Source organism: Anolis sagrei, chromosome 3, assembly GCF_037176765.1.
Source record: "Anolis sagrei isolate rAnoSag1 chromosome 3, rAnoSag1.mat, whole genome shotgun sequence".
NCBI classification, from domain to species: domain Eukaryota; kingdom Metazoa; phylum Chordata; class Lepidosauria; order Squamata; family Dactyloidae; genus Anolis; species Anolis sagrei.
This window is the reverse complement of record NC_090023.1, coordinates 265,962,955-265,986,666: the sequence shown is the minus strand read 5'-3', so window position 1 is coordinate 265,986,666 and position 23,712 is coordinate 265,962,955. Positions and strand designations below refer to the sequence as shown.

The following is a 23,712-nucleotide window of genomic DNA, read 5'->3' as shown; positions in this document are numbered from 1 at the left end:
GCAAAGAAGTAAGAAGAGAGCATCTTTCCTGGTCCTTTTTCCATGGTGCCACCTGTGTACGATGTCCTATTGCAGCTCCAAACAGAGTCCATGTGGAGTCAATTCGATTGTGCCAACTTTTGTCACTTTTTGAATAGATATCTTTTCTGAATAGCATGCAATTCTGATCACAAAGAGAATGAACTGTGAACCAGGAAGTCCTGTATTCAAATCTTACGTCTGCCATACCTTTACCAAATAGACAAGCATCTCTATCTTTTCAAGTCCCAAATATGAAAAATGGGGAATTATCACTGCCATCTTTGTGCACTCCTGCTTTCGAATATTGGCTATCTATAGGTAAGGGTAAAGATTTTCCCTGACATTAAGTCCAGTCGCGTCTGACTCTGGGAGGTGGTGTTGTGCTGTCGCACGCTGGGCCTGCGCATAAGACTGTAGACAGGACATAAATTCTGTGTGCCCAACGGGACGCCGGGGCTGCCTCAGCTTAAAGGCCCTTGGATTTCCTTAAAGCAGAATCTTTAGATTGCTTAAAGCTTCAACAATGTTCTTTATTAATGAAAACAAACAGGTACTTTAAGGCTTTCTTAGCAGTCTATTGGCTCTTTCAATCTTGTCCACAGGGAACAGGCACTATCTTCATGACTGGTATTTTAACTAATGGGGAAATCCTTAACTTCTAATCTGGGCAGTCTGTCTTTGCCTCTGTTGGCATGGAGCCCCTACACCCGGTACCAACTGCGTCTGGCTTCCGCGAGTGACTCTTACCAAGCAGAGCTTTGTAGACTTCCAGGGGAAAAGGAGTTCAGGTTTTGGTGATGGCTGGCTGAAGTCCCCCAGCAAAGAAGCTGTAGGGCTCTATATCTCCCCGGCCAAGCTGTGGGCTGTATATGTCCCCGGCCAAGCCGTAGAAGACGAAGCTTTCTACAAGAGCTCTTGGTATTATGTCCTGCATGTGTGGACTGAACCCAAAATGGCACCTATTCCCTCCAAAACCCCCAAAAGAGGGCGGGACCAGGGAACCTAACTATAATTGACAGGTGGCTTACCCTATGATTGCAGCCAAAAGAAGCCACCTATCTGCAGAGTCCCTGAAACTTAGGACTACAACAAACATTCAATGCAAAGCAAACAAAATAGGAGCTCCTGGTACAGTTGTACCTGCACAGGTATTCATCTCCATTTCTCAGCTGAAGAGCCAGCGTTGTCCATTGACACCTCCAAGGCCATGTGGCCGGCATGACTATATGAAGTGCCGTTACCTTCTCGCTGGAGTGGTACCTATTGATCTACTCACATTTACTTGTTTTCAAACTGCCAGGTTGGCAGAAGGTGGGGCTGACAGTGGAAGCTCACACCGCTCCCCCGATTCGAACCTGAGACCTTTCGGTCAACAAGCTCAGCAGCTCAGCGGTTTAACTTCACTGTGCCATCTGGTGGACTGCCTCTTAAAGTGGAAGCTCTATTCACACACTTGTAAACCCATACTTATTCCTTACTTTATTAAAACAGTGTTTTAAACCAGCATAAAATCACTTAGAATATGACAATAATAATATACACCACACACTCTGCTGTGTATGCGTCTAACCCCTTTTCCAAGTTATATGTAGCTAGTGACCTCCAAAAGTGACTTACATCTTGTGTAGACATCCTACCTTACAGGATTATTGCAATAGAATAAGGCTGAGAGATATTGGGTTATGGTTCACACTGCAAATCCTAAGCAGTATTGAAGAAATCTAAGGAAACTGTAATGACTCTTATCTGGGCGAGAATGCTCCGATATGTATTGAGTACTTTTGATGTAGATCGGGATCATAGAATCAAAGAGTTGGAAGAGACCTCATGGGCCATCCAGTCCAACCCCATTCTGCCAAGAAGCAGGAATATTGCATTCAAATCACCCCTGACAGATGGCCATCCAGCCCCTGTTTAAAAGCTTCCAAAGAAGGAGCCTCCACCACACTCCAGGGCAGAGAGTTCCACTGCTGAACGGCTCTCACAGTCAGGAAGTTCTTCCTCATGTTCAGATAGAATCTCCTCTCTTGTAGTTTGAAGCCATTGTTCTGCGTCCTAGTCTCCAAGGAAGCAGAACATTCTGATGAACATTGGTTGCCCCTACTGTGCTTTGATACTTCCTAGCTAGTATCTTGATGTACATCGGACCACTGTGAATGTCACTCCAATGGCCACCACAGAGATCTTGTAAAACTACAACTCCCAGGACTCTGTAGCATTAAGCTGTGGCAGTCATAGTGCCTGGGGATGTCCTTTGTTGGGATGCGATAAGCTGTCCCTGATTGTTTCTTGTCTGGAGCTCCTCTGTTTTTATTTACTGTTATAGAATAATAGAATCATAGAGTTGGAATTGTAATGCATGTGTTGCATGTAATGCATGTAATGCATGTCTCTTTCTCTCACGTACACACTCATTTGTATATAAGTCCATACAAAGAGGCATCAATCCAGACATCTGTGAACGAAATCTTGCCCTCCAGGTGTTTTGGACTCCAACTCCCACAATTCCTAACAGCCTATTGAAGTTTTCCCATGCCTGTGTTATATGAGACAAAGGTCTTCTATACAGTTGAGGGTGATTACTTTCAGATGATCCAGTCCCGTGATCTTCCTCCTGGATTATTCTAGAGTCCTTGCCTGGTACCGACTTCCCCAGCTTAGGATGGAGCTATATTTTGGGGACTTTGTCCTGCCTACGAAGGGCACAGAGTCTTCAAAGGACAGCCAACCATAGGACTGGCAGACCTGCATAAAGGACAGGTGTTGTCTCATCCATCAAAAGCCTCTCTGCATTACAGCAGGCCAAAGTACACACCAAGTCTGCTTTGGGAGATGCCAGCCCCTTAACGCCCTTTGCTTATCCTGGGAAATTGGTTGGATTTCCCCCCATTCTCATTTAGGGTTCAAAGTAGCCAGGTGTGTCATAGTATAAAGATAACAGAGATAAGGGGGGGGAAAGCAGAGAGCAACGTACGAAATGATTGGCACATAGATGGGTGTGATGACCTATATATTTCAAGGGCGCCTTTATAATAAACTAGCTTGGGGACCCGGCGGTGCCCGGGTTATTTGAGAAAGGCATTGTTTGTCTCTTCTCCAAGTTTAGTCTAGATCCAATGTCAGCTGGTTTTCGTGGGTATGGGTAAACTCTTGCTCCGATATGCAAGTCCCATCATTCATGGTCAATCCTCCTCCAAACCATAATAGCATGTAGAGTGGGTTATGGGGTCTCTGGGTGCCAAGTTTGGTCTTGATCAGTCATTGGATGAGGGTTGCAGTGGTCTGTGGAAGTGAGTGAAGGTACTGCAAGTCCCATTGTCCAAGGTTCATTCACCACCAGGATGTAGAGTGGGTCATGGGGGCTCTGTATGCCAAGTTCGATCTTGATCAGTCAATGGTGTGAGTCACAATGGTCTCAGGAAGTGAGTGAAGGTACTGCAAGTCCTATCATTCACGGTCCGTCTTCCTTCAAACTGCACCAGGATGTAGAGTGGGTCATGGGGGCTCTGTGTGTCAACTTTGGTCTTTATCGGTCATTGGATGAGGGTCGCAGTGGTCTTAGGATGTGAGTGAAGGTACTACAAGTCCCATCATCCATGTTTCATTCACCCACAAACCAGACCAAAATGTAGAGTGGGTCATGGGGGCTCTGTATGCCAAGTTTGGTCATTGACTGAGGTCGTAGTGGTCTCTGGATGTGAGTGAAGGTACTGGAAGACCCATCATCATGGTCTGTCCTCCTCCAAACTGAACCAGGATGTAGAGTGTATCATGGTGGGTCTGTGTGCCAAGTTTGGTCTTGATCAGTCATTGGTTGAGAGTCGTAGTGGTCTCAGAAAGTGAGACCATCCTCCCCCAAACCATACCAGGACGTAGAGTGGGTCATGGGGGTTATGTGTGCCAAGTTTGGTCATTGACTGAGGTTCGTAGTGGTCTCAGGATGTGAGTGAAGGTACTGGAAGACCCCCTCCTCTATGGTCTGTCCTCCTCCAAACCGAACCAGGATGTGAGTGGGCCATGGTGGGTGTGTGTGCCAAGTTTGATCTTGATCAGTCATTGGATGAAAGTAAGACCATCATCCCCCAAACCATACCAGGACATAGAGTGGGTCATGGGGGTTATGTGTGCCAAGTTGGGTCCAGGTCCATCACCCATGCGGGTCGCAGTGGCCTGTGGAAGTGCCAGCCAATCAGAAAGCTGCCACATACACCGCTGCATACAAACATACATACAAACATTCACTTTTATTATAGATAGATAGATAGATAGATAGATAGATAGATAGATGATAGATAGATATTGTAAAGATGCTTATTGGGGCATGGACAAGAGCATCTCAATGCACGTTGGTCTCATTCAGTATTGGTCCCAACACACATTGGTCCCATTGTGCATCCGTTTCAATGCACATTTGTATTAGAATCCTAGAGTTGGAAGCGACCATCCAGTCCAACTCCATTCTGCCAGGCAGGAAGATACAATCAAAGCCCTCCTGACAGATGGTCATCCAGCCTTTGCTTAAAACTCCCAGAGAAGGAGACTCGACTGGACTCCCAGGCCATATAAAATCCAGATTATCTGCTTTGAACTTGATTATATGGCAGTGTAGACTCAGATAATCCATTTCAATGAAGATAATACGAATCTGCTTTCATAATCTGGATTATATGGCAGTATATTTGCGAACAATTCCAGCAATTGTCGAAGGCTTTTATGGCTGGAATCACTGGGTTGTTGTAGGTTTTTCCGGGCTATATGGCCAGTAGGAATTAAGGTAAAGACACACACCACCACCCAAATAAATCCAATTTCTTTCTTTTCCAACATCCAAGCCTCTCCCCAGCAATTTCAACAATTATTTCCTGTCTCGGTACAGTAATCTCTGCCCCTCCTCCTCCCTTGCGTTCTTTTCTTCTTCCATCTATAAACCTACAAAGCTTTTGTGCTTTTTCCTTTCCTTTCTTGACAATTCTCTGTCTGCGTTTACCCATTCAACAATTTATCTTCAAAGGAAAACACACGCCTTATAGACAATAGTGCAACCAAAGCAATAACGCCTCTTTAGGCTAATACTCTCATTTTCAGAGGCTAACGTGCGCATTATTATGATAATGATTATGTCAGAACTGAATAAAGATGAGTCACGGTTCTTCAAAACAAAACAACTGCTCTTTAATCCCTTTAGTGGAAAAGTGTTGGGTTTCCTTAGGATGCAATCCTGCAGCAGGAACATTGAGTCAGGCGCTGTTAAAAGTGACAGCCAGAATATTTTGATCATCTATGCTCCCATAGCATACCTTTGGGAAGTGGCATGGCATAGTGTCTGAGCATTGAACTATGGACCACTGAGCATTGGCCAGGGACCCTTGACCAGGGACCACTGTGACCAGGGCCCACTGTGACTGGGCCCACTTTGACCAGGGACAACTTTGACCACAGCCCATTTTAAACAGGGACCATTTTGACCAGGGACCACTTTGACCCGGGCCCACTGAGACTGAGGCCCACTGTGACTGGGGCCAATGGTGACCAGGGATGACTTTGACCACAGGCCATTTTGACCAGGGATCAGGAACCACTTTGACCAAGGACCACTTTGACCAGGGACCACTCTGAGTGAGACCCACTGTGACCAGGGCCCCACTTTGACCAGGGACCACTTTGACCACAACCCATTTTGACTAGGGACTACTGTGACTGGGGCCCACTGTGACTGGGCCCCAGTCACAGTGTGTTGGGGGTGTTGGGGTTTCTTATGTAGGTTTTGCTCTTTAATGTATTACATCATTCTTTTGCAAAACTTTGGAGGTTAATATCTCATTTTTGGATGGTTAGACCACACCTGGAATATTGTGTCCAATTCTGGGCACCACAATTCAAGAGAGATATTGACAAGCTGGAATGTGTCCAGAGGAGGGCGACTAAAATGATCAAGGGTCTGGAAAACAAGCCCTATGAGGAGCGGCTTAAGGAGCTGGGCATGTTTAGGCTGAAGAAGAGAAGGCTGAGACGAGGCATGATAGCCATGTATAAATATGTGAGAGGAAGCCACAGGGAGGAGGGAGCAAGCTTGTTTTCTGCTTTCTTGGAGACTAGGACGTGGAACAATGGCTTCAAACTACAAGAGAGAAGATTCCATCTGAACATGAGGAAGAACTTCCTGACTGTGAGAGCCGTTCAGCAGTGGAACTCTCTGCCCCGGAGTGTGGTGGAGGCTCCTTCTTTGGAAGCTTTTAAACAGAGGCTGGATGGCCATCTGTCAGGGGTGACTTGAATACAATATTCCTGCTTCTTGGCAGGGGGTTGGACTGGATGTCCCATGAGGTCTCTTCCAACTCTTTTATTCTATGATTCTATGGGGCCCACTGTGACCAGGGACCATTTTGACCAGGGCCACTTTGACCACAGCCCACTTTGACCAGGGACCGCTTTGACCAGGGCCACTTTGACCACAGCCCATTTTGACCAGGGACCGCTTTGACCAGGGACCACTTTGATCACATCCCATTTTTACCAGGGACCACTTTGACCAGGGAACACTCTGACCAGTGACCACTTTGACCACAGCCCACCTCGACCACAGCCCATTTTGACCAGGGCCACTTTTACCAGGGACTACAGGAACCACTTTGACCACAGCCCACTTTTACCAGGGACCATTTTGACCAGGGACCACTCTCCAACATAACCAAAAGGGTTACAAATCGGTTTTTGGTCAACTTTAGATTCAGTTTGGTTATTTGGGGTGCTGATTCAGAAAATTGCATTGGATAGACCACATCAGCTCTAGTTTCTGATCCAGAACATATGCCATCCAGTAGTCACAGTTATGCTTATTAAGTGATACTTTACCAATGAACAGTGCAGTTTTTGCTACTGCATGCAATGTATGTTTTGCATGCAAACATGCTGCATGGAAGCATATGTTTTGCATCCATTCTGAAGCTTATCAACTCAACTTTTAGACACTGAAGTTCTGGGAGCATCTACACCAGACATGGGCAAACTTCATCCCTCAAGGTGTTTTGGACTTCAACCCCCAATTGCGAGAATTTAAGTCCAAAACACCTTGAGGGCCGAAGTTTTCCCATACCTGATCTTGGAGCTCTGAGCACAAAATCTGATTGTTCAAAAGTACTTAAACAAGGGGAAATTGCCAAAATAATTACATCCAGGTTGGCTGAGTTAAATGCAATAGCCAGGTTCAACACCTGCGACTTCTCCCTGGAGGAAGTGTCGGAAATAAATGTGCTTCATTATAAATCAGGGAAAAAATTATCTTTCTTTGCAAATATTCTCCAAATGTGTGGCCATCTGCTGAATATTTGTCATGTGCTGATAATTTTTCAATATTTGATAATGTTTCATTAATTTGACACGGGATGATTGCTGCACGCAATCGCGTTTACAATTAAAACGGATTCAATTATGTCCGCCAGTGTTTGGAAGCCGAGCAGCTTAAGCAAATTCATATTTAATGCCTCCCTGAGACAAACCAATCTCGAGGGCCCAGCTGCTCTTCTGATATTAAGTCAGCTCTTCACAAGTGAAGGGTGAATTCAAATTTCATACATTTCCTCGTTAAAACGTAAACTGGAGCCATTCCGCAGAGTTTGAATATTCGCAAACATTGGTTTGGGCTGCAGAGCAGGTCCTTTGAGGAGGAGTGTCCCCCTCTTCTGACCAAATGGGGTATTGCAGATCATAACTCACCCTCTGGTTGTAGACTGTGAAGTTGTCGTATAGGTTCACAATGCACTCGGCCTTCTTCAGGAACTTGCTGTAGGAAGCGTCCGTCCACCAATGCACCAAGTTACCGTGCCGGTCATATTGACCTCCTGCAAAGCAATTAGCCAAAGAGTGTCCATGGAGGATTCCATTTGCAAATGTCTCTGGTTCAGGCAATAACAATAACAACAACAACAACAACAACAACAACACTTTATTTATATTCTGCCCTTCTCTCCATGAAGGGGACTCAGGGCGGATCACAGTACACATACACGGCAAACATTCAATGCCACTTTGTATAGACAGTACACAGACAGAACAGAAAGGAGATATGTTGTTTCAATGATATGGAAGGTTGGGCTCGAGTCCAGCCACAGGGGGTGCTGTCACTCTATCTTATATGATTATGAGCTGTCAGGACTTCCTCCTTCCTTTTAGTGGCCCAGCATTTTCTGATCTTTCTTTATGGCATTGTAAAACACCTCCACCTCACCCCAGTCGTCATATCCATGGGTCAACTCATGCCTAATTTCTCTAATTACAGCTAAAGCTGTTTTCAAACTGCTTAGGTAAACAGTGAGCAGGGCTGACAGCTGGCTGCTCACGCCGACCTGGGGATTTGAACTTACAACCTTTCAGTTGATAGATCTTATAGTTGCTGGTGATTTACCAGCTGTGCTAAACCTCCGGCCCAATGGACCATGGGAGCATGTATGAGGAATTGGCCTGGGCTGGTGCTGTTGCACCTCTGAGTAGAATCACCTTGCTTCAGACACCAAACAGAACACAAGCAATAGTCTTTATGGTTTATTAAAGTAAAAGATAAAAAGTTTTAAAAGGCAATAGTTCCAAAGATCAATATAAGGTAACACTGGAAAACAGGATCCACGAAGATATAAGCAAGGCAAAGTCCCATGAGAACATGACAAAATCCTGAAACCATGAACATGAAAACTGCAAGGTAAATCCTAAGTCTCTTGGCTGAAGCGAGAAGTTGCTCTGACACTGGGGTATTTTCAAACAGCCTGTTTAATACCCTTTGGAAAACATGAAGGCGTTCCTCTGGTCCTTGGCCTCGCTCTCTCTCTTGCTAGCAATTCTCACACTCCTTTGAACCTTAAATTCCAAGCGATCAGCTCGATCTAAAGCTCCGGCCTCATCAAGGTCAATCTGTTCGTTAGTGCTTTCTTGCTCATTATCTGGCTGAGAACAACTGTCCTCCCTTCCTGAATGAGAATCCACCTGGCTTTCAGTAGTTTCATTATCAATACCGTCATCCCTTGCTGTGGGAAACAACTGAACTTCTGTACCCTGTTCTTCCTTGTCTATCACATCGCTTTGCACCTGTGAATCTGAATCCCATCATCCTCATCTGACTCATTGACACTATCACTCTGTGATTCCAGCTGAGTCACAACAGGTGCATGCAAATTATGCAAGATGTCTCTCCTTCCCAGCTGCTTGGGGCTTAGAAGTTAATTTAGGAGTATAAGAGCAAGAACTCACCCCAGTCGTCATATCCATGGGTCAACTCATGCCCAATAATGGTGCCAATGCCACCGTAATTCAGAGACCTGTCAGTAAGAGAGAAACACTCTGGGTTAACAGTAGATCAAGCAGTATGTGGTCAATAACTCCCATGTCACTGTGACAGGGATCTCCTCTGTTTTTTAGTCTGAACTTTGAAGAAGGTGGGACTAGATTAAGGTCTAGGTTGAGGGAAGTCATAGTCCTGGTCTATTCTACTATGGTCAGACCTCACCTGGAATAACAATGTCCAGTTTGGGGCATCACAATACAAGAAAGATATTGACAAGCTGGAACATGGCCAAAGAAGGGTCATCAAAACAATCAAAGGTTTGGAAGCCAAGTCCTATGAGGAGCAGTTTAAGAAGCTGGGTATGGGTTGCTGTAAGTTTTTCGGGCTGTATGGTGATGTTCTAGAAGCATTCTCTCCTGACATTTTGCCTGCATCTATGGAAGGCATCCTCAGAGGTTGTGAGGTCACCTCACAACTTCTGAGGATGCCTGCCATAGATGCAGGCATAACGTCAGGATAGAATACTTCTAGAAAATTGCCATTCAGCCTGAAAAACCTAAAACAACCCAGTGATTCAAGGCATTAAAGCCTTCGACAATACCTTGAAGCTGGGTATATTTAACTTAGAGAAGGAAGGTTGAGAGGACATGATAGTTATGTTCAAATATTTGAAAGGAGGGCACGTTCAGAAGGGGGCAAGTGCTCTAGAGATTAGGACATGGAGAAATGGTTTCAAGCTGCAGGAAAAGAATTTTTTCTTAAACATTAGGAAGAGCTTCCTGACAATAACAGCTGTTCAGTAGTCAAACATGCTGCCTGGGAGTTTGGTGGGGTCTCTTTCTCTGGAGGTGTTTAAGCAAAGGCTGGATAGCCATCTGATGGGATGACTTTGATTGTAGTTTCAGCAATGGTGGGTTTGATGTGGACATTAGATCCAGCCCAACCCAAATGTGCACACACCAAAAACACTCCAGAGTAATTGTCAAAGGCTTTTCATGGCCAGAATCACTAGGTTGTTGTAGGGTTTTTTTTCCGGGCTATATGGCCATGGTCTAGAGGCATTCTCTCCTGACGTTTCGCCTGCATCTATGGCAAGCATCCTCAGAGGTAGTGAGGTCGGTTGGAACTAGGAAAAAAGGTTTATATATCTGTGGAATGACCAGGGTGAGACAAAGGACACTTGTATTTCTGTTGAAATTGTCCACATGCTTGTGTATTTCCATTGAAATACACAAGCATGTGGACAATTTCAACAAAAAGGAGGAAACCATGAAAATGAACAAAATCTGGCTACCAGTATTAAAAAACTCTAAAATTGCAACAGCACAACAACAGAGAGGAAACAAACAAGGACATCTAATCACCTCTCAACAAAAGTTTGCTCCAGGCACAGTCAGGCCATTGTATACTAATCAAGGTGGTCAGTTGAAACATTCACACCAAGCTCCAGCAGACAAGAATTCTTTGTCCCACCCTGGTCATTCCACAGATATATAAACCCTTTTTCCTAGTTCCAACAGACCTCACTACCTCTGAGGATGCTTGCCATAGATGCAGGAGAAACGTCAGGAGAGAATGCCTCTAGAACATGGCCATATAGCCCGAAAAAACCTACAACAACCCACCCTAGAGTAAATTCCAGTTCTCCCCTTGGAGATGTGACCTTAAACTATGAAAGCTTATGCTGGCAACTTTGTTCTCTTGGCTGATTTCTGCTTTGCATACTGAGTACACCAGTTATATGGAAGAAGTTCCCCACCTTTGGCACAGTTTGAATTGCCACCCCAACATCTCCTTCATTGGCTTAACACTTTCACATTATTACCACAATTGATTCCTCTGTAATTGCCACAACAGGATCCTATGGGATACTGGGACTTGAAATTCAGGAATGGGTTTTTGATTTTTCCCAAATGACAGCAGCCTGGGTTCAATTGGATGCAACCATGACAATGGAACCGTATTGTGAAAAGGCTCCTGGTCTCCACAACGAGCTTCAGGTGGCACTTACTGTGGGAACTCCGGATCATAGAGAGTAGGTTGAAGGATTCCAGCTGGGAACACTGTGGGAAGAGGAAAGGAAGAGTTATAGGAGATAATGTATTTACTTACTTACTTACTTACTATATTTATATCCTCCTCTCTTTCACTCCATAGGGGATTCAGAGAAATCAGCCATAGCAGAGCACCTGATGAACCAACCTGGACACAGCATTTTATTTGAGAACACAAAAATGCTGGACCACTCTCACAACCACCATGTCAGGCTACACAGAGAAGCCATTGAAATCCACAAGAAGCATGTGGACAATTTCAACAGAAAGGAAGAAACCATGAAAATGAACAAAATTTGGCTACCAGTTTTAAAAAATTCTAAAATTAAAACAACAGAGAGAAAAACAGGCAGGGACATCTAATCACCTTCATTAAGAGTTTGCTCCAGGCACAGTCAGCCCATTGTATGCTAATCAAGGTGGTCAATTGAAAAGATTCACACCTAGCCCATCTTACAAAAGCCTTTTGTCTCACCCTGGTCTTTCCACAGATATATAAACCCCCTTTTTCCCAGCTCCAGACCTCACCCTCTGAGGATGCCTGCCATAGATGCAGGCGAAACGTCAGGAGAAATGCCTCTAGAACATGGCCATATAGCCCGAAAAAACCCACAAGAACTGAGCTATTTATTTATCGTGTCGGGAGTGAACCAAAAAAGTTGTATTGCATTAAAAACAAACAAACAAACAAAACACAAGGTTTGCAGACTTGGTATTCTATTAAATGTCCTTTGACCAGTAGCTGGTCACTTGGAGTGCCTCTGGTGTTGCTGCAAAAAGGTCCTCCATTGTGCATGTGGCGGGGCTCAGGTTGCATTGCAGCAGGTGGTCAGTGGTTTGCTCTTCTCCGCACTCACATGTCATGGATTCCACTTTGTAGCCCCATTTCTTAAGGTTGGATCTGCATCTTGTGGTGCCAGAGCACAGTCTGCTCAATGCCTTCCAAGTCGCCCAGTTTTCTGTGAGCCCAGGAGGGAGTCTCTCATTTGCTATCAGCCATTGATTGAGGTTCTGGGTTTGAGCCTGCCACTTTTGGACTCTCACTTGCTGAGGTGTTCCAGCGAGTGTCTCTGTAGATCTTAGAAAACTATTTCTTGATTTTAGGTGTTGGCAGGCTGACTGATACCCACTGCCTTGGTCCTTTCACTATTGGTTGCTACTCTCTGGTGGATGTCAGGTGGTGCAATACCAGCTAAAGAATGTAATTTCTCCAATGGTGTAGGGCGCAGACACCCCGTGATAACGCGGCATGTCTCATTAAGAGCCACATCCACTGTTTTAGCGTGGTGAGATGTGTTCCACACTGGGCATGCATACTCAGCAGCAGAGTACCATAGCGCAAGGGCAGATGTCTTCACTGTGTCTGGTTGTGATCCCCAGGTTGTGCCAATCAGCTTTCGTATGATATTGTTACTAGCGCCCACTTTTTGCTTGATATTCAGGCAGTGCTTCTTGTAGAGCACAGTCCAGGGTAACTCCCAGGTATTTGGGTGTTCAGAGAAGCTTACAACATGGCAATATTCCATGCTGTACATTCAACAAATAATACAATACATTATATCATATAATAATAAACAATAAAAACATATAAGTGCCATAAAGCTGTTATAACATAATATCCAATCCTAAGTCGTCATTTGTGTGCAGCTCTCAATGAATATGGGAAACAGCCATTTAGGCTTGCCCTGCATTTTCCTTTTGGAAATGATGGGGATCCAGTTCTCCAGTTCTCTGGAAATAGAATTCATATTTGTGGGTTTAACTTTTGCAGACTTGTTTAATATTGTCTGTTCAAGAATCTTCTTCATAAATCTTGGTTCATTTTGGCATTGAATGTTTGCCACTCTGTTACTTTTGTTGTAAACTGTCCCGAGTCCCTTTGGTGACATAGGGTGGTATATAAACAAACAAACAAACAATTTGAAACACAACAAGATGAGTCCACAGCAAACAAGATCACTCTGCTGGCTGTTGTACTGGATCACAGGTCGGGCACTTCCCAAGTGTCTAGGACTGTGTGATGTATCGGCGAATAATGTGTGCATTTCTGAGTAGGGTGGCCTTTTGCAGCTGACAGGTGGTAATTTTGTCAGCGCCGATTGTGTTCAAGTGCAGGCCAAGGTCTTTAGGCACTGCACCCAGTGTGCGCATCACTACTGGGACCAACTTGACTGGCTTGTGCCAGAGTCTTTGCAGTTCAATCTTTATTTATTTATTTACAGTATTTATATTCCACCCTTCTCACCTCACAGAGGACTCAGGGTGGATTACAATGTACATATACATGGCAAACATTCAATGCCATAGACACACAACATATATAGACAGACACTCAGAGGCTATTTAACATTCCAGCTTTTCATGAGGGTATTCTGGCCACCAGGGGAGCTGTCCCTTCACCGACCATTTGTGACACTGATGAAGTACTTCTTCTTTCTTTGCAAGCTTGCTGGAGATTTTTATGGCCTTGTAAATTAGTTAAATTAGCCTCCCCACATAAATGGTACCTAAATTTCCTACTTGACAGATGCAACTGTCTTTCAGGCTGCAAAGGTAGACAGCAAGCTACACAAATTATTTCTATACCGCTTTTCTCACCCCGAGGGGGACTCAAAGCGGTTTACACATAAGTAATGGCAAAATTCAATGCCAGTACAAACAATTACAATTATACACTAGAATTAAACATAAATCAAATTAAAACCATACATCCATAAGCAATAAAACAATCATAGTTATCCATCCTGCTGTATGTCAAGCCTTATAAAACACAGGTTATCTCCCACTCTGGTTCATCATACCCATCTGGTTCTTGTTGGGAAGATAGTAAGCATTCAATGCCTGGGGAGGCAACAGCCACCTGCAATAAAAACACACACACATACACGTGGATTAACAGATTTGTCTTAGGTCTCTTCTACACTATCAAAGCTTATAATCCAGATTATCTGCTTTGAACTGCATTATATGAATCTACACTGTCATATAATCCGGTTCAAAGCAGATAATCTGGATTTTATATGGCAGTGTAGATAGGGCCTTAAAAAGTATTGAGTTCTAACAATATAGTTCCCTGGGTTTTACTAGTTGTAGTTGACTCTGTATCCATGCCTTCCATCCTTTTGTGGGGACTCTTGACAGCAATTTCTTGGATCGTGATCTGCTGTTTTTAAAAACTAAAGCATGTTTTGCTAACTTGGTTTTATAGTTTGAAAGGCCAATTTTCTCCTCTCTGAATTTTGTTCACCCTTTTCTTAGAGTTGGGCAGCAATACTGCAAAAATGCTATTTCACTGAAGCATTATAGCACTCTAATAATTGAAAACACACACACAGAACATGAAAGGAAGTAAAGGAAAGGGGGTATATTCTTTTGGAAGATCTTGGAAATAAAAAGAAACTTATTTGAGGGTGGGGAATGTTGGAGTTGGTGTGTGGAATTGCTAGAAAATAGTCCAGAGCAATATAAATATTGGTCAACAACAACAACAACAACAACAAAACCAACATCTAGGAAACTCCCGGCACATTTTACCTACATGAGGGAACCCAAACATCACAATAAAGAGTAAAATCCCAGGATTGAACACTTCTTTTGAAGACAACCCATCCTCCAATAATGCGGGGGAAATTACATACAGATATAATGGTGCTCAATGCAGTCATGCTGGCCACATGACCTTGGAGGTGTCTATGGACAACGCTGGCTCTTCAGTTTAGAAATGGAGATGAGCACCAACCCACAGAGTCAGACACGACTGGACTTAATGTCAGGGGGAAACCTTTATCTGTACCTTGTAAGGTTCTTTTATGTCCTTTTAAGAAAATGAAATGGGCTGAACCTGCCCTTTGCAGCCTCAAGGACATCAACAGAGGACTACTACCTGGGTGATTGTAATACCTTGTTTCCCTGAAAATAAGACAGGGTATTATATTAATTTTTGCTCCAAAAGATGTGTTGGGGATTATTTTCAGGGGATGTCTTTCCCCCAAAATTGTTATATTTTATTTAATTGTAACTAGGATTATTTTTGAAGGAGGGCTTCCTGAAAAATCTTGAAAAATCATGCTAGGGAGTTGAAGTCCAAAACATTTTCAGGGTAGGTCTTATTTTCAGGGAAACAGGGTAGCGCTTGTAAGCAACAGCTACCTACATGCCTGTAGAGCAGACATGGGCCAACTTGAGCCCTCCAGGTGTTTTGGACTTCAACTCCCACAATTCCTAACAGCCTACCGGCTGTTAGGAATTGTGGGAGTTGAAGTCCAAAACACCTGGAGGGCCCAAGTTGGAGAGGCTTCTGACCACTTGGATAGCTGCAGATGAAAGCTCCACAAGCCATCTCAACCACGCATTTTGAAGAAGAGACACTTACGCTGACTTGTCCACCTCCTGGCGGATCTTCTTCACGGACAGCTTGATGCTGAATTTGATGCTGTTGAGGATGTTCCTGAAGTAGGTTTTCTCATTGACTTGGAACTGTGGGAAGATACAAACCCAACGTCAGATTAATAGATTGAAAACTGGTTTGGCTTTTGGATGAAGGACGGAAGATGAAGCCTCAAAACAAATAAACAAATCAATCTCAAGTCCAGGATTTAGGTCTTTCAGGACAGGGATAAAGCACCTGCTTGTTGTGCAGAGATCTCAGATATCACCAGCACAATTTGGGAATGTATTTCTTCAGAAAAGTTGGAGATTTGCTACCATTCAGTATAAACAATGGATGTACCAATGGATCTATTGAATCATAGAATCATAGAATCAAAGAGTTGGAAGAGACCTCATGGGCCATCCAGTCCAACCCCCTGCCAAGAAGCAGGAATATTGCATTCAAATCACCCCTGACAGATGGCCACCCAGCCTCTGTTTAAAAGCTTCCAAAGAAGGAGCCTCCACCACACTCCGGGGCAGAGAGTTCCACTGCTGAACGGCTCTCACAGTCAGGAAGTTCTTCCTCATGTTCAGATGGAATCTCCTCTCTTGTAGTTTGAAGCCATTGTTTCGCTTCCTAGTCTCCAGGGAAGCAGAAAACAAGCTTGCTCCCTCCTCCTCCCTGTGGCTTCCTCTCACATATTTAGACATGGCTATCATATCTCCTCTCAGCCTTCTCTTCTTCAGGCTAAACATGCCCAGCTCCTTAAGCCACTCCTCATAGGGCACATCCCATACTTCTGTTCATTTATAATTGCATTGATGGTCCACCAACTCAACAAATACAATACAAAAATCTGAGATAGCTGCAAAACATCAGAAGAAGACAGAAGGTAATTAAAACTCATCAAATAGTCAAACTTAAAGGCATGGAGCTGCATTCATACAGTTTTCAGGTAGGCTTCCCTTGGGAGGGGGAGATGCTGAGAGAGAGAGATGTAATGCCACAACTGAGAAGGCCTTTGCACCTATTGGCACTTGCCTTTATTTATAGCTGGCTAATTAGAGTTATAATTACTTCATTGAATTAATCAGTCAATTGAAGACATTGAGTTAATTAACAATACAGACAGCCCACGTTTGCAAGTTGAACTTTTGCGGATTTGATTAGTCATGGAATTGATTGACATATTTGCTCTAGGGAAGTTGAGGTCCTCCATTTCAACTCTATGGCGGTCTTGCGCCCCATCCCTACGAAAATAGTTGCAGGTGGAACGTAAGGAGAGAATGCTTCTAGAACATGGCCATACAGCCCGAAAAACCTACAACAACATAGTTAATTGTAGACTGTTGCTGTTAATTTGTTGGGCTGTCATATTAGATAAATAATGCATTGACTGTAACTCTATTATATAATACTGGTTGAAAATACTGCTCTAATGGACATGTGGTCACACACCTACTGAAGGGCTAAGTAGGTGGTGATGTGGAACTGAAGGGACAGGCAAAAGAAGCAAAGTCATGACCATGTGACGGGTATGATGAGAATTACATCATTCACTGTTGTCTTTGGCTGATGGCAAGAAGCAATAGGTAGCAAATGTGTGTTCTTTCTCTTGCCATGATTCTCTCACTTCTCGCTGTACTGATATCTGTTATTGTTGTGAGCATATCTCTATATCTGCCACTGACAGATAGAAGATCAGGGGATCTTCTATCTCTCAATGGCATATATAGAGATATGCGGAAGCTTCAACTAGTCCAACGAACGGCAGCCAGGTTGCTAAAAGGAGTGGCTCTCAGGGAGAGCTCCTTGTTGCACCAGCTCCACTGGTTACCGGTTTGCTACCAGTCCCAATTCAAAGTGCTGGCTTTGGTCTATAAAGCCCTAAATGGTTCTGGCCCAACTTACATGTCCGAATGCATCTTCCCTTACGAACCATTAAAGACTTTAAGATCGTCTGGGGAGGCCCTGCTCTCGGTCCCGTCTTTGTCACAAGTACGTCTGGTGGGAACGAGAGACAGGCCTTTTCAGTGGTGGCCCCTTGGCTAGAAGTTGATCAGAATAGTAAGTCGTTCACAGTTAAGCCATAGCTTTGGAGAAGTATCCACCACCACACCTGAAAAATACACCTGAAGACAAGAGTCACTTATGTGGCCAATGCATAGCTCCGTTCTCCAGCATCTTCCTATCTCCTACCAACTGCTGCCCGAAGCTGCCGCTGCTTTCACTCTGCACAACGGTAAGGTCAATCCAAGTCCTAACAAGCATACTTGCCTCATATTCCTTGTCAATTGCTTCTGGGTTGAGCAGGAAGTCCGGGTAGCCGATCATCACCATCATATGCTGGAGCTGCAAGAGGAGTGGAACTTAAATATTTAACAATCATCTTAAGCCTCCTGAATAAATGAAATCTTAATACTACAAAGCAAATACAATATAGGTATCACCGAAACCTGGTGGAATAAGTCTCATGTTTGGAATGTTGTAAAAGAAGGGTATAACCCAGGCATGGGCAAACTTTGGCCCTCCAGGTATTTTGGACTACAACTCTCACAATTCCTAACAGCCTACCGGCTGTTAGGAATTGTGGGAGTTGCAGTCCAAAACACTTGGAGGGCCCAAGTTTGTCCATGTCTGGTAGAACCTATCTCTAAGGAATAGACTAAACAGGAAAGGAGGAGCAGCAGCATAGTATGTCAAGAATATTGACACCTGTGAGGAGGCCCATGATGCAAATCCTGGAAGCCAGGTTGAGGGCATTTGGTAAAAATTAAGGGGGAAAGAATCAACAGGAATGTCATTGTGGGAGTCTACTACAGACCTCCAAGCCAGAATGAGGACTTGGATGATGGCTTCCTAGAATACATGGTCCAGACATTCAAAAAGGGGGGATGTGACAGTAACAAGAGATTTCAGATACCTTAATATTGGTTGGAAGGCAAACTGTGTCAAGAATATCAGCTCCAACAAATTAAATTCTTCACTTTCATGGTCCAAAAGGTGGAAGAGGCAACAAAAGGGAGGGGGCGGGGGGTCAGTTCTTCTAAATCGGATCCTAACTAACAGTGATGACCTTGAGTTGCTGTGAGTTTTCTGGACTGTATGGCCATGTTCCAGAAGCATTCTATCTTGACATTTCACCCACATCTATTGCAGGCATCCTCAGAGGTTGAGAGTTCCCCGCAACTTCTGAGGAAGCTTGCCATAGATGAGGGTGAAACCTCAGGAGAGAATGCTTCTGGAACATGGACATATAGCCTGGAAAACTCACAGCAACCCAGTGATTCCAGCCATGAAAGCTTTTGACAACACAGTGATGATCTTATAAATGAGATTGATGAAGTGGGTCCTTAGGTGGAAGTGACTATGTTCTACTAGAGTTTTGTGATGGCACACCTGAACCTTTGGGGAAACTATAGTGTCTGGCTTTACTGGACTATCTGTATACCTTCTTTTAAGATTAAGAGCCTTAGCAGACAGAGGCACTTTAGGCAAGGTGAAAAGATAACCAAAATGAGTTTACTGCAAACAAGAGCTGTTCAGCAGCGGAACTCTCTGCCCCGGAGTGTGGTGGAGGCTCAAACCCTACTTTAAGGAATGAATCAATTTTTAATCTTTTAGTGTTTTTAATCTTGTAGTTGCACAATCATTTAGGAGTGGGTTGACAGGCCAGTAGGCTGGGATGCCTTGTATTCATATATGGTTTTACTGTATGTATGGGCAAGTGTGTATGTTTTTGTATGTTTTGCATGTTTTGATATGGTCAAAATTGACTAATCAATAAAGAATTGTTGTTGTGGTGGTGGAGGCTCCTTCTTTGGAGGCTTTTAAACAGAGGCTGAGCGGCCATCTGTCGGGGTTGCTTTGAATGCAATATTCCTGCTTCTTGGCAGGGGGTTGGACTGGATGGCCCATGAGGTCTCTTCCAACTCTATGATTCTATGATTCTAAGATGAATAAAGGGTTAACTCCACCCGGGACTATCATAAGGTAACTTAAAACAGGAGCCTTTGCTGGTTGCAGTCATCTCTCTGGAGTCTTCTGCCTCTGGTGCAAAGCGATGGTTATAAACTGTCTCAATCTTCTTTCTTGTGAAACATAAGCTGGTCATAAGCTTCTGTTGTCCTTTGAACTGGTGGTATAAAAATAGTAAACACTACTGAATGCAGGTGCTAAGGATGCCTGTTTTTTGGGTTGCTTGGTGTAATGATTTTTACCTCGTAGGCCGAAGTAGGAGCCTGAGATATCTGTAGGCACGCCTCCATTTTGGGAGTGTAAGCATAGGAAGCAGACATCTTGGGAGTGTAAGAGGAGAAGAGGGGAGGAGCTGGAGCTCTCTCTGGATTGGTTAGGACAGTTGGGAGGAGTTAAGCACTGAGAGGGAAAAGTGTCAACTTGACAGAAAGCAGGAGATTGGTTTCGGGAACAGAGAAGAGAGGTAGATTTTTGGTGAGCTGAGATTTTTCTGTCAGAGAGCATTTGTGAGAGGCGATTCTGCATTATTTGGCCAGGAGGGTCAAAGTAGATGCCTGGGTGCTTGTGTGGGTTTTTACACAAGTGTGTTTGCTCTCTGGGTTAGGGTATATTAGCTTACAGAGGACTCTGCTTAGAGTGTAGCTAATTGCTCTAGGGACAACCTGGTTAGGTTGGTCTGGGGAACTCACTGCTACTAGGTTTATTGTAGAGTGAGGAGTTTTACTCATATCTAAGCCAAGTAACCTGTTTGAAGTAACTATTAAGAGTATTGTACCTCAGTAACCAATTAAGCTTGTGTGCCTCATTGAAGAATATAGTTGTTTGTTCTTATCAATAAATCTGTTATCTATTTCAACTTTTAAAGAAGCCTCAGTAGTGATTCATTCCTGTGGGAATCATTCTAGCCATTTTAACATCTTTACATCACAGTCATCTCAGGGAGCTAAAGGAGAGCTGGTGGGCAGGAAGAAGATTACTTCAGGGAACCATTCTTTAATATTCCCAAATTATTTTGGGTGGTGGCAGCAACTCTACCAGAGTATACACGTTACCTCAACATACATCTAAACGCTCCGTGCCAGAATCATATTGGTGTCCAGATGGGGGATTAGTAATCAAAATCCTTTATACTGATTCTTTTATAGTGGTGCCAGCAGGTGGGATATATTAGAAAATACAATCCCCAGGATCCTGATATTGTTATAATTGGTGGCAGCTGTGTGATTTGTATTCTGGAGTTATAATCATACACCCTGATAGCGTTATACTTGGGCCTAGGATACCAGACAATATCCAAGCCTCTCTGATTGTAGAAAAAGGAAGAGTCCAGCAAGAGAACTCTATACAGGGAAATGGAATAGACCAACTAACACTGGCCTCTGGGAGGATGTTAAACTCCACTCAAAACTAATACAAAGGAAGGTATCTACACTATTGGGAACACCTATGAATGGGGGGACTGAAGCAGAGGAGAGGAGAAGGCAGAGCCAAGACATCACAAGTTTGTTATCCAACGGAAAGGGGAGACAAGCATAGTCAGACATGCACTCTAGACTTTAAGAAAGCTGACTTAAGTAAATCTAAGGGCAAACCAAATGTGATCCCATGGAATACTAAAAGAGAAGGAAATGAATGATAGATGGGGGTTTCTCAAAAGTGAGATAATGGTAAAACTTGATGTGGAATGGGATGATTCAGCATGGCAATTTCAGATCCAGTTTTCTGCATTGCCATTTCATCTCATTGCAAACAGATGGGACAATGCAAGACCCAAAGTCACACCAAAAATTGAGAGGTGATTAAGAAGATAAATGAGCATTCCCAACTTCCTTCACCAGCAAGTGTCGAAGTGGCAAAAATCTGTGATGGGATGGAAGCTGCGAGCTGAAGAAACGGTGGAAGAAAAAGCCAAAATTATAAATGTCTGTATGACTAACGGAAGCTCGGCAGCTCATGCTGTGATTCCCCGAACCGAAGCCTTGGAAGGAAAAAAAAAACCCACCCCAATCCATCAAAGACAAAATCAATTCCAGGCAACACCTTTGGGCCCAGTCAGCCTGAATGAACTTGTATTGCCCGAGGCATACAAGACTTATTTGGTAATACCAGGCATCCAGGAGTTATTCTTGCGTGATGATATTCAAAAAGATTCTTCTACTTGGTGAAGAAAATTGGCTGCAAATCCTGCAAACCTCCCACAACTTTGGTTATTTGACATTTGATATGATTCCCCAATTTTACCTAATACACCAGAACAGAAAGCAATCTGGAAACAGTTCTGCATGCCACGCTGAAATGGCTAGATCAACGCATCCGACATCCAAGACGACGATCCACGGCCAATACCAGTGGAAAACACTGGGCTATTATTGATCTGTGACATTATTTATAATGAAGGCACAATGGCATAGCATAGAATCAAAGAGTTGGAAGAGCCCTCCTGGGCCATCCAGTCCAACCCCATTCTGCCAAGAAGCAGGAATATTGCATTCAAAGCACCCCGACAGATGGCCATCCAGCCTCTGTTTAAAAGCTTCCAAAGAAGGAGCCTCCACCACACTCCGGGGCAGAGAGTTCCACTGCTGAACGGCTCTCACAGTCAAGCAGTTCTTTCTCATGTTCAGATGGAATCTCCTTTCTTGTAGTTTGAAGCCATTGCTCCATTGTGTCCTAGTCTCCAGGGAAGCAGAAAACAAGCTTGCTCCCTCCTCCCTGTGGCTTCCTCTCACATATTGATCCATGGCTATCATATCTCCTCTCATCCTTCTCTTCTTCAGGCTAAACATGCCCAGCTCCTTAAGCCACTCCTCATAGGGCTTGTTCTCCAGACCCTTGATCATTTTAGTTGCCCTCCTCTGGACACATTCCAGCATGTCAATATCTCTCTTGAATTGTGGTGCCCAGAATGGGACACAATATTCCAGGTGTGGTCTAACCAAAACAGAATAGAGCATGGGGAGCATGACTTCCCTTAAATCCCACATAGTATTCTTCATTGACATGGACACTTGGTGTAATATTGGTTGCGGTGTACTAATCTTGTTGTGTTTCAAAGAAGAAGAAGAAGAAGAGAAGAAGGAGGAGGAGGAGGAGGAGGAGGAAAAGGAGGAGGAACTTGGAGACTTGGAAAGTGACTTTGGAGCCATGCATATCCCATACTGTCACCTGTTCCTGGCTCCTCACCTTGGCTCTAGCTGCCCTCCTTGTTTCTTCATCCATCCAGTCCAACTCTTCCAATCGTCGGTCCAGGATGTGCTTGATGTTTTCCACGAGCTGCTGCACCTGAAGGAAAGAGATCACCAATAATCACCCAGGTTATGGATCACTTTTGCATGAAAGGGAGAAAGGTAAAGTCTGGTCATGGGATCTGGAAATGGATAAGGGAGCTGGGTATGTTTAGCCTGAAGAAGAGAAGGTTGAGAGCCATGTTTAACTACTGGCTTAAGCAGCTGAGTGGGGAAAGGAAGAGGCCTGAGGCTGTTAGGAATTGTGAAGTTCAAACACTTGGAGGGCTGAAGTTTGTCCATGCCTGATATATATGCTCTCAGTGGCCCTTCTTTAGGGGCTACCATACCCTCCAATATTTCACAGATGAAAAGTCAAGTAGCATCACAATGTGATTTAGATGACAAATGCTGGGAAAAACAGCAAAGTCAGGAGAGGCTGCAGCAGCATGCTTTTGCCTGAGCCTACTGGGAAGGAAATGACTTGGCTCTCTCTTCTCCCCTGTTCTATTCATTGTGTGCTAATTGTATTGTGCACTTTGAACTCAGTTTGCAGCAATGAAGGTAAGATGAAGGCAAAGGGGGAAAAGTGGAAAGAGCTGGACAAAACCAGGAAATTTTATATGCCACTGAAAAAGTATGACAACAGAGGATTAAGTTGGACTGTCCCTTCCAAATTAGGACAGTTAGAGATTATATGTTTTCTTTATATATAAAGTATGTATGTTTGTGCTCGCAAAACTCGAAATGTAGTTGGTTGATTGACTTGACATTTAGGCACAACCTTGGATT

The 23,712-nt window shown here is 43.9% G+C and overlaps 1 protein-coding gene across 1 annotated transcript in view; it reads right to left on the bottom strand.

The window, feature by feature from the left end:
- The window catches only part of ECEL1 (endothelin converting enzyme like 1), a 117,844-nt gene that overhangs the window by 7,856 nt on the left and 86,276 nt on the right, over window positions 1-23,712 (bottom strand). The window contains exons 8-14 of the mRNA XM_067466108.1: window positions 22,880-22,978; window positions 17,996-18,070; window positions 15,719-15,822; window positions 14,148-14,206; window positions 11,304-11,355; window positions 9,259-9,326; window positions 7,735-7,859 (exon numbers count right to left, since the gene is read on the bottom strand). Coding sequence (XP_067322209.1) covers window positions 7,735-7,859; window positions 9,259-9,326; window positions 11,304-11,355; window positions 14,148-14,206; window positions 15,719-15,822; window positions 17,996-18,070; window positions 22,880-22,978 — 582 coding nt within the window. The remainder of the gene's footprint in view (window positions 1-7,734; window positions 7,860-9,258; window positions 9,327-11,303; window positions 11,356-14,147; window positions 14,207-15,718; window positions 15,823-17,995; window positions 18,071-22,879; window positions 22,979-23,712) is intronic.